Consider the following 19,474-nt stretch of genomic DNA (forward strand, 5'->3'; position numbering starts at 1 on the left):
CATCCTCTGCCCAGAAGCAATGTGCCTATCAAGTTGATAGATCCTAGAATCTAAGGGTGGACAGATCATCTGCCTCATCAAGTAATATAAAAATATTTAAGCAAGCAATTAATTGTTCTTTCTGTTCTTGTAGTCATCTTAGTTTACGGCTGAAGAATTATGTGACTAGAAAATTGTGCATGCAGCTGTCAAGTACAGATATAATATTCCTCTAAACTTCCTTTGTTCTAGAATTCATTTTCATATGATCATTTTTCAGAGCAAGTAATTTCAGCATTTACAGAATAAAGATGTTTGAACATGTCCATTATTATTTCACTATAATTATTGCATGCAGGTGCCTGTCTTACCGTTATTGTAATTAAAGCCGGCGGTTTATCATCCCGATGTTTCACCGGATAGCAAGGATAGTTTGATACTACCGAGGGATAGTTCTTGAAACCAAAATAAACATCACATCATAAGGAAAACAATCTTACTTGTGCTCAAAGAACTGCACATAATTGTGCACATAATTGTTCATAATTATCACATAATAAAACCGTGTATCTTATCTTCACAACAGTGTTATATAAACTACTAACACAATAAAATGCAAACTCTGTCTCAACAGCTAAGTAGAACATATACTCATATTTTTGTAAATATTACATATTTGTCATTATATAAAATTTATTTGCTTCAAATTTTTGCTCATATCATTTTGTTTGCACAGAATTAATGCCAATTTTTCTTACTAAAACTATCTAAAAAGTTCTAGACTAAATACTGACTAATTCTCATATAGTTGTGGTGGAAGACAATAAAAAAAACCTTCCATATCTTTGATCAAGTCCTTCACAAACAAAAGCTGTCCATAAGACAGCCAATGCTCAACTGTTCGAATTATTGTCCCAGAAGCAGGAAAATGTTACCCTAAATGTTAAAATATCTATAGAGTTTCAATCCAGGAACTGCATTAGTTTTGGAGATAGTAACTTGCATGCAAAACTTTAACCAGAAGTTTTATGTTCAAAAGGGGACATAATTTGACCAAAATGCATGTCACAGTTATTGGACTTGATGCAATCAACTAGTTTTATAACCCCGAAGGCACATGTGAAGTTTCAATTTAATATCTGCATTTGTTCTGGACATAGTAACTTGCACGCAAAACTTTAACCACGACTTTCTAAGTCCAAAAGGGGGCAAAATTTGCCCAAAATACATGTCAGAGTTATGTGACTTGACCCAGTGAGGTTTGTAATTGATCTAGAAAAAGAAAAAATAAGTTTTAAATATATATGCCTTTAAGTAATAGCTGTATGTACTTGCACGCATAACTTTAACCAGGATTTTCTAAGTCCAAAAGGGGGCATAATTTGGCCAAAATGCAGATCAGAATTACGGGACTTGATGCTATCAGCTAGTTTTATAACCCCGAAGACACATGTGAAGTTTCAATTCAATATCTGCATTAGTTTTGGAGATAGTAACTTGCATGTAAAACTTTAACCAGGATTTTCTAAGTCCAAAAGGGGGTATAATTTGCCCAAAATACATGTCAGAGTTATGGGACTTTACCCAGTGAGGTTGATAATTGATCTAGAAAAACAAAAAATAAGTTTCAAATCTATATGCCTTTAAGTAATAGCTGTATGTACTTGCACGCAAAACTTTAACCAGGATTTTCTAAGTCCAAAGGTGGCATAATTTGGCCAAAATGCAGGTCAGAGTTATGGGACTTTACCCAGTGAGGTTGGTAATTGATCTAGAAAAAGAAAAAAATAAGTTTAAAATCTATATGCCTTTTAGAAAAAGCTGTATGTACTTATACGCAAAACTTTAACCAGGATTTTCTAAGTCCAAAAGGGGGCATAATTTGGCTGAAATGCAGGTCAGAGTTATGGGACTTGATGCTATCAACTAGTTTTATAACCCTAAAGACACATGTGACGTTTCAATTCAATATCTGCATTAGTTTTGGAGATAGTAACTTGCATGTAAAACTTTAACCAGGATTTTCTAAGTCCAAAAGGGGGCATAATTTGCTCAAAATACATGTCAGAGTTATGGAACTTGACCCAGTGGGGTTGGTAATTGACCTAGAAAAAGAAAAAATAAGTTTTAAAGTTATACGCCTTTAAAAGATAGCTGTATGTACTTGCATGCAAAACTTTAACCAAGGTGTGACGCCGACTCCGACGCCAACGCTGACGCCAGGGTGAGTAGAATAGCCGAGCTAAAATAACATTAAAGTGGGATTTACACTTAAAAATATTTTGGTTGATATCTCATTCTCACAGTCTGTCAGTAACTACGACCTGGAAGAACTGTTGTTTAAAGAAACTAGCTAGTTCAGAGAACTGTTGTTGACAGGAACCTTGCTAGTTCAGAAAACTGTTGTTGACAGGAATCTAGCTAGTTCAGAGAACTGTTGTTCACAGGTATCTAGCTAGTTCTGAAAACTGTTGTTGACAGGTATCTAGCTAGTTCAGAGAACTGTTGTTGACAGGAATCTAGCTAGTTCAGAGAACTGTTGTTCTTAGGTCAGAGAACTGTTGTTGACAGGAATCTAGCTAGTTCTGAAAACTGTTGTTGACAGGTATCTAGCTAGTTCAGAGAAATGTTGTTCTTAGGTCACAGAACTGTTATTGACAGGAATTTAGCTAGTTCAGAGAACTGTTGTTCTTAGGTCACAGAACTGTTGTTGACAGGAATTTAGCTAGTTCAGAGAACTGTTGTTCTTAGGTCACAGAACTGTTGTTGACAGGAATCTAGCTAGTTCAGAGAACTGTTGTTAACAGGAATCTAGCTAGTTCAGAGAACTGTTGTTGTTAGGAATCTAGATAGTTCAGAGAACTGTTGCTGACAGGTATCTAGCTAGTTCAGAGAACTGTTGTTGACAGGAATCTAGATAGTTCAGAGAACTGTTGTCCACAGGAATCTAGATAGTTAAGAGAATTATTGTGCACAGGAACCTAGCTAGTTTGCAACAGTGGAAACTAGCTAGTTCACAGAACTGCAATTTCGCTTTTATAGAGAACTGTTGTGCACAGGAATCTAGCTAGTTCAGAAAACGGTAGTGCGCAGGAATCTAGCTAGTTCACAGAATTGCAATTTAGCTTGTATGGAGAACTGTTGTGCACAGCACTCTAGCTATTTCAGTCAACTGTTGTGCACAGGAATCTAGCTAGTTCAGAGGACAGACAATGGATTTTGATATATTTATTAGATTTTGAAATTCTAGCAGATAAACAAAGTGGAACTAACCATATTAAACTAGAGATTGTTTTTCACGAAAAATGTATGCCTCCCACCACTTACCATGCAGAAATTGTAAACTGCCACAAATTAAGGGCCATAACTCCAGGAAAATCATTGAACCATAACTTTCAAACAACAAATGCATATGCTGGCAGTGGTAACTCCTTTGAAGTTTGGTGGAATTTCTACCAGTAATATAGGAGTAGCACAGATCAAAGTATTTGACAAATCAAGGGTCATGACTCCACTGAAAATGATTTATTCAGAACATAACAGAAATATGCAAAATACTTCACACTCATCGCTTGTAAGGTTTGCTGAGATTCAGACAAATTGCAAACAGCAAGTAGTGTAAACCCTGTCAAATGTGAAAATCATGGGCCATAACTCTGCTGAAAACACCAAACCAGAACATGCCACTGATATGCAAAGCTAGTCTTGGCTATGATCACTTTTGTGAAGATTGGTGTAATTCCTCCAGGGCCAAGTTGTTCGAAACTTTTAACTGGTGATTTACTTTTAACATTATATTTTGACAGTTTGAAATACTTAATAAAACAGATTATGACTTAAAAATTATAAACACTAGAAAGTCTTTACAGTAAAATCTAAACATCAAACTAGTGTTTCCCACCAAGACTAAAATCAAAATTTAACCAGCAGTTAGATTAACAGTCGCATAATGTTTTGAACAACTAGACCCAGGTTGTGTCTGAGCAGTAGACAAGGTAAAATCAAACAAAACAAGGGCCATAACTGTATGGAAAATCACTGAACTGGAACATGCCATAAATATGCATAATGAAGTTTGGTAGTGATCACTCTAAGGGTCATAACTCTGCAGGAAATCATCAAACCAGAAAATGCTGATAACATGCACAATGAGGCTTTGCACTGATCCCTATTGTAAGATTTGGTGGAAATATGCCAAATAAGATAAGAAAAGTGGCCAAAACAACCTAAAAATTGATGTTTCAAGGGCTATAACTCTATTGAAAATCATCAAACCAGACAAAATGCATACAAGGCTTAGCAATGATCACTCTTGTGAAGTCTGGTGTAATTCATACAGTGGTGTGAGAGAAGTTGCTTTACAGAAAATATTTGTTACAGACAGACAGACAAACAGAGTAACAGATGGACAGCACTAAATCAATATGCCTCCCACACTACATAATGGGAGACATAAGTATAGCATATGCAATATTATAAAATTGAAACTGTACTGGTAAATAAATGAAATATGTCTGTAAGCTATATAATTATTATCTATGTAGAGAGGATATTTGGACTGTCATGTAGTTTTCACTGGAAGTGTGACCATACACCATGCATATAGTGTAACCTACATACCTGTATTTTAACCTCTGGCAGTTTAAGAGAGTCACCATTTTCATTTTCTTCCTAGTGAAAGTAGGCAGCAAAACAATGATAAATATAAAAATATACAATAATATACTTTATATATAATCTTACACTCTGCATTCTATTCTAGGTCAAATCAAAACCCAACCAGTTTTTGCACTCTGTAAAGCTGAAGTTATAATTAATAATAATAATAATAATAACGACTTTATTTATAGTGGATAACATATTTGGCTAAGCCAATTTACAATATGGTCCACAGATATTATCAATCACATATCATCTAAAAGATTAATTAGTACAAGATAATGGGCATGTGAAATACATCAACTGCTACACAAGCTAAGCTGAAATCATTTTAAAATGCTTAAAATCTGACAAAACAAGAGCTGTCCGTAAGACAGCCAATGCTCAACTATTCGAAATATTGTCCCAGAAGCAGGAAAATATTACCCAAAATGTTAAAATATCAAAAGAGTTTTAAGTTAAAAAGGGGACATAATTTGAACAAAATGCAGGTCAGAGTTATGGGACTTGATGCTATCAACTAGTTTTATAACCCCGAAGGCACATGTGAAGTTTCAACTTAATATCTGTATTTGTTCTGCAGATAGTAACTGGCATGCAAAACTTTAACCAGAATTTTCTAAGTCTAAAAGGGGGCATAAATTGTCCAAAATACATGTCAGAGTGAGGTTGGTAATTGATCTAGAAAAAGAAAAATTAAGTTTAAAATCTATATGCCTTTTAGTAATAGCTGTATGTACTTGCATGCAAAACTTTAACCAGGATTTTCTAAGTCCAAAAGGGGGCATAGTTTTGCCAAAATGCAGGTCAGAGTTATGGGACTTGATGCTATCAACTAGTTTTATAACCCCAAAGACACATGTGAAATTTCAATTCAATATCTGCATTAGTTTTGGAGATAGTAACTTGCATGTAAAACTTTAACCAGGATTTTCTAAGTCCAAAAGAGGACATAATTTGCTCAAAATACATGTCAGAGTTATGGAACTTGACCCAGTGAGGTTGATAATTGACCTAGAAAAAGAAGAAATAAGTTTCAAAGCTATAAACCTTTAAATGATAGCTCTATGTACTTGCATGCAAAACTTTAACCAAGGTGTGACGCCGACGCCAGGGTGAGTAGAATAGCTAGACTATTCTTTGAATAGTCGTGCCAAAAACTTAGTTTTGTTGCTAGTGTTTTTTTTTGTACTGTAGACCAACACAACATTTACAGAGTTTATTCAATACCAGTTTTCACCTCAAACAATATTTCTTGAGACTGTTTATGTCTGTGTACAAATGAACAGAGATTTTTTTCCTTCCACCTGCTCACACTACCAAGCAGACACTATACAGCAGAAAATGGAGGGATGAAAAAATCTACAGAATCAAGTTATGACCATATACAGATGCTGATGAAAGCTGACAAAGACACTGTTAAAGAATCCCGCCTAAAAGTAATTGCTAATTTGCGTAATCCTGATTACCATTACATGTAACGTTTACCATTTTTCTCACAGTCTTTTTCTTGAAAAAAACAAAACAAACAAGCAAATTCGATGAATTGGTATCCCCCGCTGAAAGGGTTTCTGGTGAGGAATGGCAAAAAGATATATCCGGCAAAAAGTTAAGGATGTTAATAAGAAGCAAATAATTTCATTAGTCAAAATCAATTTAACAGAAAACAAATGTTTAATTAAAGAGTACATAATAAATGTATGATACTTTGATCCTGACTAAAGAATTTATTTTGAATGGGATATGCTTACTGTAATAAGCTTAGCTTTTAAAATTAAATGCAGTTAATTGAAATGTGAGCTTGAAGTTTAACTGGAACGAAATGTTGTCTTTGAGTGGTTTGGCACCAGGTGTTGCTGTATAACATGTACATTTGAACTTAAAAGAGCAGATGTCCTTGAGAGAACACAGGTAAGATATCTTGAACATGGCTGAGGGCAAGGTTTGTGCAGTCATAACATAACATGTAATGCTGAAGGTTTGAACATTTAAAAAAAAAAAAAAAAAAAAAAAAGGAATGGAAATATATATATCTATATAGATATATGTATATATTTATTATTTTAGGGGGTGGGGGTGCAGAGGAATGGGAGAGGAAACAAAATTTCACATGTTGATTATAAATATTGATTGAAAATCAAAAATGAAAAAAAAAAAAAAAAAAAAAAAAAAAAAAAAAAAAAAAAAAAAAAAGGGTGAAGTTGTGTGTGTGTGGGGGGGGGGGGGGCAGAGGATGCATGATCAGGGGTAGGCATGACTGGGGGGAGAAGTGAGGTGTGGGAATGGTTCAACTTGGAAGATTTGAAAAAAATCTAAAATAAGAAATGAAAAAAAAAATTATTTTGGGGGGGGGGGGGGGGGGGGGGGGGGGGGGGGGGGTGTGACCAAGGCAAGTGGGTGACCAGGTGTGGGTTCGCAACTTCACATGTTTATAATAAATGTTCACAGAAAAGAATGAAAGAAATTTAATGAAATTCTGCCAAATGGTAAGTTTGTTATGTACAAATATGTGGATTTTTAGACAATTAAAGGGCAATAACTCTGAAGTAACAAAAGAAATCCGTACAAAATTGTCTGTGCACAACCACATTATAGTACTCTAAATTCTGTTAAAGTTTCATAGTTCTAGGTCAAATATATCAAGTTATGATGCAGAAATTGCCACATCTATAGTACCCTATATAGTTAACACTAGAAACTTCTAAGGGCCATAACTCTGGTGTTACTTGGGCAATCTGTCTGAAACTTGATGGGCCCCATAACCTCACAGTGGTGAACATGTATATGAAGTTTGTTTGAAAAAAATCTAAAATAAGGAATGATTTTTTTTTTTTTGAAATTTTTTTTTTTTTGGGGGGGGGGGGGGGGGGGATAGGTGTGTGATCAAGGTAAGGGGGTGACCAGGTGTGGGTACACAACTTCACATGTTTACAATAAATGTTCATGGAAAAGAATGAAAGAAATTTAATGAAATTCTACCAAATGGTAAGTTTGTTATGTACAAATATGTGGATTTTTATACAATTAAAGGGCAATAACTCTTAATTTACATATAAATCCGAATGAAATTGTGTGTACACAACCACATTATGGTGATCTAAATTCTGTTTAAGTTTCATAGTTCTAGGTCAAATATGTCAAAAGTTATGATGCAGAAATTGCCATATTTATAGTACCCTATATAGTTAACACTAGAAAGTTCTAAGGGCCATAACTCTGGTGTTACTTGGGCAATCTGACTGAAACTTGACAGGCCGCAAGAACTCATAGTGGTGAACATGTATATGAAGTTTTAAATAAATATTCCCAACCATTTCCTAGATATGGCTCTGGACGGACGGACGGACGGATGGACGGACGGAAAGACGGACGGACGGACAACGCCAAAACTATATCCCTCCGACTTTCATCGGGGGATAACAAAGTCGGTCTTAACAAGACTTAATGTATTGGGGAGACAGATATTGCTTTCAAAAAAGTTATGTTTACCTTATCTTTGGAATTCCACCTATCTTTCATTGATATTGGAGCAGTTTTTGGCCGTGTACCAGCACTGGTCGCCCCTGCTGTTCTCAAAGAAGGTTTCAGTTTTTGTACATAACTGTGACCACCGAATCTTGTCTTTGATCTGAATGTGGAAATTTGAAAATTAAGAATACAAAAATATGTTCTTTCAATTCATATTTTGGTCATTATGGCCTAACCTTCATGTATGTACACATTGTGTCAAAGAAACTGTACACTTACATTATCATTAAGTCATTACATCATGTTACATATGTAATTGTCAATTGGTGTGCTATCATTTTCTCTACAACACGCTAACTTTGATTACCAAGAAAATGACATAAATCAAAGGAAACCTTATATAAACTAGTACCTGATTCTAGTGCTCTCGGGGGTAACTTTACCCCTCCAGTCCACAGCTTTATTGACAGATGCAGAATGTGGTCTGTTCAGTGGAACGGTTTTAAATGTATCAGCTGGTACCTCTGGTTGACCCATCAATATATCATCTGGTTCCCTGTACATAAGATATTTTATTACAACTTACTTAATATTCAACAAGAGTTCTGCAAAGCGAGACAGTATACAACTTAAGTTTTAGATCATATCATGTACAGCGCCATGAAGTGGACAAAGACAAATATCTAAGCTAAGTTAAACCATGAGCTTAGAACTGATTTCATTTTCATTAGATAATTACTGAGTGTAAAGAAACAAGTCTGTAATCCAAAATAAGCCTGACTATGTACTTCATGCAACATGAAGACTAAGGGAGGTAACAATATATTATTCTTATTATCATACCTGATTTATATAGCGCCCTTTTCATGATAAACATGTTTAAAGGCGCTTTACATATAGCAAACGCAGCCATACAGGGCAAGAAATTCATCCTCTACTAGTACAGACACAGAGCGATCTGACCTGAGGGACAGAGTGAGATATAGCCCCCAGAACAGATAGAGAGAAATCCATTTTAGATACAGCTAACTTAGCCTAGCTCTTTGTGAATAGACTGTCTGGTTCTTTAACGTTCTCGGTGTATAGCACCGATACACGTGAAGCTGTCTTTCCTAGGAAGAACCAGGACAGACCTCTTAGTTAGGTGGAAGACACTAAAGAGCATCGCAGATATTTCCAGCGCCTGGTCCTACCCGTAGTTACCAGGGTTTTTGACTCTGCATATCTTCTGGATGAGGGTTAACAATGGATGCTAGTGTTACGAAAATCATACCAGGGGCTTAGAAGATATAAAGTGGACATAAATTTCAGCTAAGTGTGACCTTGACTTTTGACTTAGTGGTCTAAATCATGTGCTCTGCATGTTATCTTGAGCAGGTTTACAACTGATACTAGTTTTACGAAAATCTTCCCTATGGTTTATATCTATCAAGCAGACACAAAATACAGATGGATCAGAAGAAGAATAGAAAAATATGGACAGATGTGTGACTCCAATATAACCTCATTTACTTTGTATCATGGGATAAAAAATATAAATAACAAGAGCTGTCTCCATAGGATGACACATGCCCCCGATGGCACTTTGAATGAATAGTTATGGCCGATGTTAGAGTTTAGGACCTTTGACCTACGGACCTGGGTCTTGCGCGCGACACCTTGTCTTACTGTGCCACACATTCATGCGTAGTTATTTTAAAATCCATGCATGAATGACAAAGATATGGACCGGACATGCCCATCATTGCACTTTCATGAAATATGACCTTTAACGTCTAAGTGTGACCTTGACTTTTGAGCTACGAACCTGGGTCTTGCGCGCGACACGTCATCTTACTGTGGTACATATTCATGCCCAATAATTATAAAATCCATGCATGAATGACAAAGATATGGACCGGACACGCCCATCAATGCACTATCATGAAATATGACCTTTAACGTCTAAGTGTGACCTTGACCTTTGAGCAACAGACCTGGGTCTTGCGCGTGACACGTCGTCTTACTGTGCCACAAATTTATGCATAGTTACTTGAAAATCCATCCATGGATGACAAAGATATGGACCAGACACGCCCATCAATGCACTATCATGAAAAATGACCTTTAACATCTAAGTGTGACCTTGACCTTTGAGCTACGGACCTGGGTCTTGCGCGCGACATGCCGTCTTACTGTGGTACACATTCATGCCAAGTTATTTGAAAATCCATCTGTGGATGACAAAGATATGGACCGGACACGAAAATTGCGGACAGACCGACAGACGGTTAAAAAACTATATGCCTCCCTTCGGGGGCATAAAAATAAAACGTGTTACTTACTGTGGAGTACTTGGTCGACCTTGAGGACTAGGTGACCTTGGTCTGACTTGTGATGACCTTGGCCTACTTCTGTGACTTGCTGTAGAGGTGGGTCTAGACAATGGTTTGTTTGATACTTGGGTACTTGCTGGTTGTCTGAAGCCTGGCATTGGTGCTGGGGCAAGCTAACATAGAACAAGAGTGCAAGAATGTCACAATATACGCCCGTCACAGCAAATTTCTTTACTCTAGCACCTGTATTTGCAAATGGAATTTTAATTTTGTGGTAATTTTTGTAATAACTAATTGTGTTTTGTTTTTCTTAAGATACCACAAAAAATCTTTTACCAGAGTAGAAAGATGTGTACTAAAATTACACCTCAAAATTGGATGTAGCATAGGCATGTTGTTTACTACAGAAAAGTGGTCTCGATTTTTCCCTACGACTAGTAATGAAAAACTTACAATATAAGCTATTTATAGTAACAACAAAGGGAAGTAATTCTAAAGAAGGGAACTGCACATGACACTTCGTCTCATGATGATGTATAATTGTGTCAAGTTACATCAAAATCCCTCCATGCATGAAGAAGAAATGCTTCGGACAAAGTCATTCTTGTATCTGACCTTTGGCCTCTAAGTGTGACCTTGACCTTAGACCTAGGGACCTGGTTCTTGCGCATGACACTACGTCTCGTGGTGGTGAACATTTGTGCCAAGTTATATCAAAATCCCTCTATGCATGAAGAAGAAATGCTCCGGACAAGGTTTTCATTCTTGTATCCTTTGACCTCTAAGTGTGACCTTGACCTTAGACCTAGAGACCTGGTTCTTGCGCATGACACTTCGCCTCATGGTGGTGAACATTTGTGCCAAGTTATATCAAAATCCCTCTATGCATGAAGAAGAAATGCTCCGGACAAAGTTTTCATTCTTGTATCCTTTGACCTCTAAGTGTGACCTTCACCTTAGACCTAGGGACCTGGTTCTTGCGCATGACACTCCTTCTCATGATGATGAACAATTGTGCCAACTTTCATCAAAATCCCTCTATGCATGAAGAAGATATGCTCCGGACAAAGTCATTCTTGAATTTGACCTTTGACCTCTAAGTGTGACCTTGACCTTAGACCTAGGGACCTGGTTCTTGCGCATGACACTCCGTCTCATGATGGTGAACAACTGTGCCAAGTTTCATCAAAATCCCTTCATGCATGTAGAAGATATGCTCCGGACAAGGTCTGTGGACGCCGCCCGCCCGCCCGCCCACCAGGGGCGTTCCCATAATACATCCCGTTTTTCAAACGGGCGTATAAAAATGTCTCTTCTAGATTATAGAGTATGTAAATTTTCAAAACAAACTCATGGAAACTGTATTCAAAATTGTTAATGAGGAAAAGCTTATTTTTTCATTAAATTTAAGTTAAGTGATCATTATGTCAGAAGTGATCTTGAAAAGAACATAAAAATATTAAATGCTGTTAGAAAAACAATAAGGTAGCATATTTCGTATTGATACCGGCTGTACAGCTTGAACAACATATATATAACCTATCAAGTATCATAGAAGCACCTCTCATCTTTGGTCAATTTCTGTTTTCTTTTTCACAAAGAGCAAAAGACAGCATCAAAATTTACTTAAAATTGAGCTAACTTAAACCAAACTAGGAGGAGAAAATCACTTACCTTTTCTCTGAAGAAGTTCATCTCATCTTTTACCTGATCTATCATATTAACAACAGCCTCCAACTTCACAGCAGATTTAGGTCTTTCAGTTGCTGAGCTATACAGGATTTCATCTTCTTCTTCATCCTCATCATTCATAGATTTCTCAAACCTGTAGAAAATAAGTCTTGTTTATTTTTATATAAGCTTATTTACAGTTGCCATGGTGACTCATATGGAGAGACTGTTTGTAACTTTAATTTGACAGATAGTGCAAGCTATATAAGACACTCCAAAAGTTTCCCTGGTTTTTTAGCATGTCATGTGTAAAAGCACACACACATGGGAGTGTTATTTCATTGTAAGTATAGTAAAGTCCTCCAGGGTATCCAACTAGCAACTCCAGATTCCTAGATGCCCTTCATTACAGTACTGTGTGTGAAAACATGACAAGCTAAAAAATATAAATATCTATTAGAGTTTACCTCAATTAAAATAATGGACAATAAAACAACAAAATATGTATAAAAATACAAATACATTAACTATCATTATAAAAACTTCTATAAACATTTTTTTTTGGCTAGAAAGTAAGAAGAGTCAGGCTGCATGGCAAATCTAGAGGTGACAGGGATGATAATCGAGTAATTAATTAATCATAGCCTAATCTAATGAAAAATCCATAAATGATTATCCATACATCTCAGAATTTCAACTGACTTTGCTTTAAAGCTCTTCAAGCCTTGTGTTGTAGTACTCACTTATTGTCCAGGAGAGATTTTCCAAGTTTTGGTGTTGTCTGCGATTTTCCTGGAGATTGTCTCCTGGGTTGAACTGTCTTTGCCCCACTCTGTATTGATTTTGAACTCTTTACCCTGGGAGCTGGTGCTGATTGGGTACGTGAAGTGCTGCGAAACATTGACAGATGGGATGGGGAGTAGTTCTCTGCTGCCTGGTAGAACTCCTCTAACGTCTGATTGTGTATTCTGGACTCACTTTGCTTAGCTAAATGTAAATAATTCAACTGTTAAAGCTTTATACAAAGTTTGAGCATACATACAATATAAAGGTATATGTATATACCTGTTCAAGCATTAGTATAGAGAAATATTTAGACAAAATTAGCAGCTGTAAATTGCTCTATAGAAAGTCATGGTAGCATTTAACAGCATTGTCTAGTATGTTAATATAAATCATAATACAAAGAATATTAACATTAATATAAAGAATATTAACAAAGATTCTGTATTATTGATATGTTAAACATGTAAGTCTCCAATACGAATGAAAGTAATTCAGAACAGAAGTAACTGAAAACTGTAACTACAGTTGAAACCAGATACACTGTGATATCTCAAACTTGATAATTAACTCAAAGTTATAGTTCTTCGCAGTTTTGTCTTTTTTCTTTAAATTCTAAATACTAGTTATCACAACTCATGTTAAACATGTTCTTGCTGACCCTCAGTTATCATTTCAACTGCATTTACAAGTAATTTAATACCACTGGCATAAAATTTCATGGATTTGGCTGCAACAGCTATTTTGTGGAAACATAAATTGTAAAGTTCAAATTATGAACATAAAATAGTTGGGAATTTTATTTTTCTTTACTTGGATTTGCGGTGTATATGTGCAAGCTCTAAATCCATGTAAAATTAGCTACCAATGAATTATAACAATTTCACAGATACAGATAAACACTGCTCACTCAAGTAGCAAAGACTTGAGCGCAAGGGCTGACTCGAGCAATCTGAGTGGTCCCTGGCCGTCTCCCTTATATTCTCTATGTTTGGATTGCTCGAGCAATCCGAGTGGTCCCCAGCTGTCTCCCTTATATTCTCTATGTTTGGATTGCTTGAGCAATCGAGTGGTCCCTGGCCGTCTCCCTTATATTCTCTATGTTTGGATTGCTCGAGCAATCGAGTGGTCCCTGGCTGTCTCCCTTATATTCTCCCCTTATATTCTCTATGTTTGGATTGCTCAAGCAATCGAGTGGTCCCTGGCCGTCTCCCTTATATTCTCTATGTTTGGATTGCTCGAGCAATCTGAGTGGTCCCTGGCCGTCTCCCTTATATTCTCTATGTTTGGATTGCTCAAGCAATCCGAGTCGTCCCTGGCCGTCTCCCTTATATTCTCTATGTTTGGACTGCTCGAACAATCCGAGTGGTCCCTGGCCGTCTCCCTTATATTCTCTATGTTTGGATTGCTCGAGCAATCCGAGTGGTCCCTGGCCATCTCCCTTATATTCTCTACGTCAGTAATCTGAGTGGCCCATTTTATCACCTTGCAACTTTGAGGGATCAATGCTTTACTGTGTTACAATTTATAAACATGTAAAAGGTAAAAAAGGTGGTTATGTGTGAGACAAAGGATATAGAAAATGTTGCCTTGCATGTAAATTGCTAAATGTTGCAGGTAAATGTGGTAGCAACATAAATCAGAATGTACAGCAGTGAATGTGAGGTAGCAGAGCTTCCTATATATAACATACTCATTTCTTGTGAGTGCAAAAATGTCAAAAACACAGATCAGTGAAAGAACAAGAGGACCATGATGGTCCTGAATCGCTCACCTCTTCCCACATGACCCAGTTTTCAGTATGAAGTCGTTTTTTCTATTATTTCACATAGTGACCTAGTTTTTAAGCTCATGTAACCCAGTTTTGAATTTGATCTAGATATCATCAAGATAAAAAATCTGACCAATTTTCATGAAGATCCATTGAAAAATATGGCCTCTAGAGAGATCACAAGGTTTTTCTATTATTTGACCTATTGACCTAGTTTTCAAAGTACGTGACCCTGTTTTGAACTTGACCTAGATATCATCAAGGTGAACATTCTGACCAATTTTCATGAAGATGTCATGAAAAATATGGCCTCTAGAGAGGTCACAAGGTTTTTCTATTTTTATACCTACTGGCCTAGTTTTTGACCGCATGTGACCCAGTTTTGAAACTGACCTAGATACCATCAAGGTGAACATTCAGACCAATTTTCATGAAGATCTATTGAAAAATATGGCCTCTAGAGAGGTCAAAGGATTTTTCTAATTTTAGACCTACTGACCTAGTTTTTGACTGCAGTTGACCCAGTTTCAAACTTGACCTATATATCATCAAGATGAACAGTCAGACCAATTTTCATACACATCCCATGGAAAATATGGCCTCTAGAGAGGTCACAAGGTTTTTTCATTATTTGACCTACTGACCTACATTTTGACGGCACGTGACCCAGTTTCCAGCTTGACCTAGATATCATCATGATGAACATTCTGACCAATTTTTATGAAGATCCATTCAAAAGTATGGCCTCTAAAAAGGTCACAAGGTTTTTCTATTTTTAGACCTACAGACCTAGTTTTTGACCGCACGTGACCCAGTTTCAAACTTGACCTAGATATCATCAAGATGAACATTCAGACCAACTTTCATACAGATCCCATGAAAAATATGGCCTTTAGAGAGGTCACAAGGTTTTTCTATTATTTGACTTACTGGCCTAGTTTTTGATGGCACGTGACCCAGTTTCTAACTTGACCTAGATATCATCAAGGTGAACATTCTGACCAATTTTCATGAAGATCTTGTGAAATACATGGCCTCTAGAGAGGTCACAAGGTTTTTCTACTTTTAGACCTACTGACCTAGTTTTTGACCGCACGTAACCCAGTTTCGAACTTGACCTAGATATCATCAAGGTGAACATTCTGACCAATTTTCATAAAGACCCCATGAAAAATGTGACCTCTAAAGTGGTCACAAGGTTTTTCTATTATTTGACCTACTGACCTAGTTTTTGATGGCACGTAACCCATTTTCAAACTTAACCTAGATATCATCAAGGTGAACATTCTGACCAATTTTCATGAAGATCTTGTGAAATATATGGCCTCTAGAGAGGTCACAAGGTTTTTCTATTTTTAAACCTACTGACCTAGTTTTTGACTGCATGTGACCCAGTTTTGAACTTGACCTAGATATCATGAAGGTGAACATTCTGACCAATTTTCATAAAGACCCCATGAAAAATGTGACCTCTAAAGTGTTCACAAGGTTTTTCTATTATTTGACCTACTGACCTAGTTTTTGAAGGCACGTAACCCAGTTTCGAACTTGACCTAGATATCATCAAGGTGAACATTCTGACCAATTTTCATGAAGATCTTGTGAAATATATGGCCTCTAGAGAACCACAAGGTTTTTCTATTTTTCGACCTACTGACCTAGTTTTTGACCTCACGTGACCCAGTTTCGAACTTGATCTAGATATCATCAAGATGATCATTCTGACTAATTTTCATAAAGACCCTATGAAAAATGTGACCTCTACAGTGGTCACAAGGTTTTTCTATTATTTGACCTACTGACCTAGTTTTTGAAGGCACGTAACCCAGTTTCGAACTTGACCTAGATATTATCAAGGTGAACATTCTGACCAATTTTCATGAAGATCTTGTGAAATATATGGCCTCTAGAGAGGTCACAAGGTTTTTCTATTTTTAGACCTACTGACCTAGTTTTTGACCGCACGTGACCCAGTTTCGAACTTGACCTAGATATCATCAAGATAAACATTCTGACCAATTTTCATAAAGACCCCATGAAAAATGTGACCTCTAGAGTGGTCACAAGCAAAAGTTTACGCACGGACGGACGACGGACGCTGCGCGATCACAAAAGCTCACCTTGTCACTTTGTGACAGGTGAGCTAAAAACAGGGGCAAATGGTGAAATTATTAAAATCTTTAGTCTTGCCAGGTAAAATATATTTTCTATTGCATTGATCAGATTTACATAGCTACCTGGAAATAAGTATAACTTAGTAGACTGACTTAGTAAGCTTGTTATACTTGGAGATATCAACTTTTTGCCAGACCCTTCAACAAAAAGAAGAAAACCCTAAATTATAACAGTTCCTGTTGTGCATTATAGTTTAGTAAGCAATCATACTTTTTTTGCATATACACCTCAGAATTAAAATTAAAACTTCCAGTTACAGCATGAGTGGAACAAGCTTATGTGGATAGGTATCTGTGAATTTGAAAAAATGACTTTTTAATTTAACTTCAAACATAAACAAAGTTGATTGTTAATTAACACATACCTCCAAAACAGCATCTATGTCCTAGCAAAAGTTGTAAATATGTCTCAATATATTATATGGTTGTAAAAAACGTACCAAGTGAAATCAAGGACCACTACAACATTTAAATAGGTAGTTTTATTGATTATGATGGCATATTACATAGCCTACACAACAATATCAAAACATATACTTGAACAATTTACATAGATCTACTTAAATGTATTGATATGATTCAATCTATATATCAATGTGCATGTGTATGTGTCTGTGTATGTAATATTGGGCAATACAACTTGAAAAATATAAAAGCTTGGAAAGTGTGTACGTGTTTTACAATATATTTGTGCAGGATGATAATATACATTACAAGCAATGAAACAGGAAGTACATAATTATGTACTGTATAAGTGAATCTTTTTTACATCACAAAAAAATCATAAAGTTCAGGTATGTTCACAATGTATACCCTGTGTTTCATACATGCCAATAACAGCCTGGTCATATTTTTTTTTGTAATATAGTAGGCATCCCTTTGTAAAATTCTGTTTTAATCTATATTTTTTTATCTGCAGTAACTGACACACTTTCTAGATACAAAATGATGCACTTATACAAGTGGTCTATGTGATTTCAGGAGAGCACTGAGAAACTGAGAGCTGAAAAACAACAATATATGAATGATGCACCTAACCAACAACACATTTATACTTGTAACCATTCTACCACCAGTATTTTGTCACACACTTTCTCTGCCACCATAGGTATATAGCTGCTATACCCTGGCACACATGAACCCCTGAGTGTAAAATATATCATTTATGATAGAATAGTATACACTCTAGTTTCAGAGGTAGCAACTGTTACAGTTTCAGACTTTAATTTTTTAGGGTTCTGTCTTCAAAAAGTGTGTAACAATGTATTTAAGTAAACAGGAGTCACAGTCTAGCTAGCAGAGTGACAGAGTATATGAAAACAGTAGCAGTTGTTGAAGCCTAGAAAGGAAAAGTAGAATATTCATCATTAGAACCAAGGCATGTATGTAAATACTCGCACCAAAGTCCAGCTATAATATATTAATCCAGGGACAGTATTTCACAGAAAATTTGTTTGTTTATCTAACTAAATATTCCATGTATTTGCTTAACAAAAGGCAGAGTATTTACACTTCATCTCCATAAAACATCTCACAACAAACTCTTATTCATATAAAAGTTATGTCTATAACATTTATTACATTCTGTTTCTCTAGAAACAGTAAATCCATGTTGTATTTTGAAACAATTTTCAGATTTACTTAACTATATGAATTTGTTTCTAATGTTAAACACAATAAATGTGAGATATACACATATACATGGCTTGTTGTAAGGTATCTTATGAAGACCAGCCTCCAGAGAAAAAAGAAGTGATATATCCGCAACCAATATAAGGTGCCACTCAACCCCCGCTCAAACTTAGTACCGTGGGGTTTTGGCTCATCTTTGGCCGTCATGCCGTATAACTGGATTACACTCTTGGTGTGCTGCTCCGGCTGATCACCCTGTGCATGTGCGCTGTAACGCACATCCAGGGCAGTACCGCTGCGACCGACAAAGTTAAGTTTACCTGTATATAATACATGCACAATAAAACTTAAAGATTGTTAATAAAACAAAAAAGACAGATTAAGTATTGTAGTTTGTTAGGTAGTTTCTGTTAAGTAAAGCTATTTACCAAAACCTAGTTTTAAAGCTGATTTTTCTAGCATTGTTTAATTTTGTAGACCTTTAACAATAAAATATCAAGTAAATTCATTGTGTCAGGACATTTATCAATGATTTCCTTCTAAAAACAACCACAACTTCAAGCATTATCAGTCTGACACCCCTTCAGTAATATATTAGATATTCATTTATTTTCACAAATACATTTATTATATCGTTATTGAAGTATATTTTGTAAAATAATTCTAATCATTTATAATTTATATTTTTATCAATTCCAGTGTAGTTCTGTACCAGTGAAAAATAAAAGTGATATTTTCATTGACATGTTCCAGTATTTCAATGAAAGCTATAATGTAAAGTGTCAATAATGGAACTTTGAACTTACATTATTCATAACAGCCATGCCTTGCTTAAACACAACAAACATGAATATAAAACATAGCTGTCAAAACAGTTCACTCCAATACTTTATTATGGTTGGTGACTAACAATGATTTTTCAGTCACTTGCAAACCCAACCCCTGCGAGATAAAGAGATGGTCTCACTTTGTAAGTAAAGCAAACGACTTGTGAGGAAATCCCAGGTAAAACAACTGTGACC

At 36.0% G+C, this 19,474-nt stretch overlaps 1 protein-coding gene across 19 annotated transcripts in view; it reads right to left on the reverse strand.

Moving 5' to 3' along the window:
* Positions 1–19,474, reverse strand: part of LOC123556357 (uncharacterized) — a 148,609-nt gene that overhangs the window by 53,213 nt on the left and 75,922 nt on the right. For 12 of the 19 annotated variants that reach the window (XM_053542579.1, XM_053542575.1, XM_053542585.1 and 9 more), the window contains 8 exons: positions 18,629–18,772; positions 12,836–13,079; positions 12,096–12,246; positions 10,431–10,594; positions 8,519–8,662; positions 8,128–8,266; positions 4,600–4,650; positions 351–434 (listed from right to left, as the gene is read on the reverse strand). In XM_053542579.1, the coding sequence (XP_053398554.1) occupies positions 351–434; positions 4,600–4,650; positions 8,128–8,266; positions 8,519–8,662; positions 10,431–10,594; positions 12,096–12,246; positions 12,836–13,079; positions 18,629–18,772 (1,121 nt within the window). Of the gene's footprint in view, positions 1–350; positions 435–4,599; positions 4,651–8,127; positions 8,267–8,518; positions 8,663–10,430; positions 10,595–12,095; positions 12,247–12,835; positions 13,080–17,185; positions 17,207–18,628; positions 18,773–19,474 lie in introns of all 19 variants that reach the window. The other 7 variants (XM_053542589.1, XM_053542586.1, XM_053542583.1 and 4 more) reach the window with 4 other exon arrangements.

This window comes from Mercenaria mercenaria, chromosome 5 (genome assembly GCF_021730395.1).
Source record: "Mercenaria mercenaria strain notata chromosome 5, MADL_Memer_1, whole genome shotgun sequence".
NCBI lineage: Eukaryota > Metazoa > Mollusca > Bivalvia > Venerida > Veneridae > Mercenaria > Mercenaria mercenaria.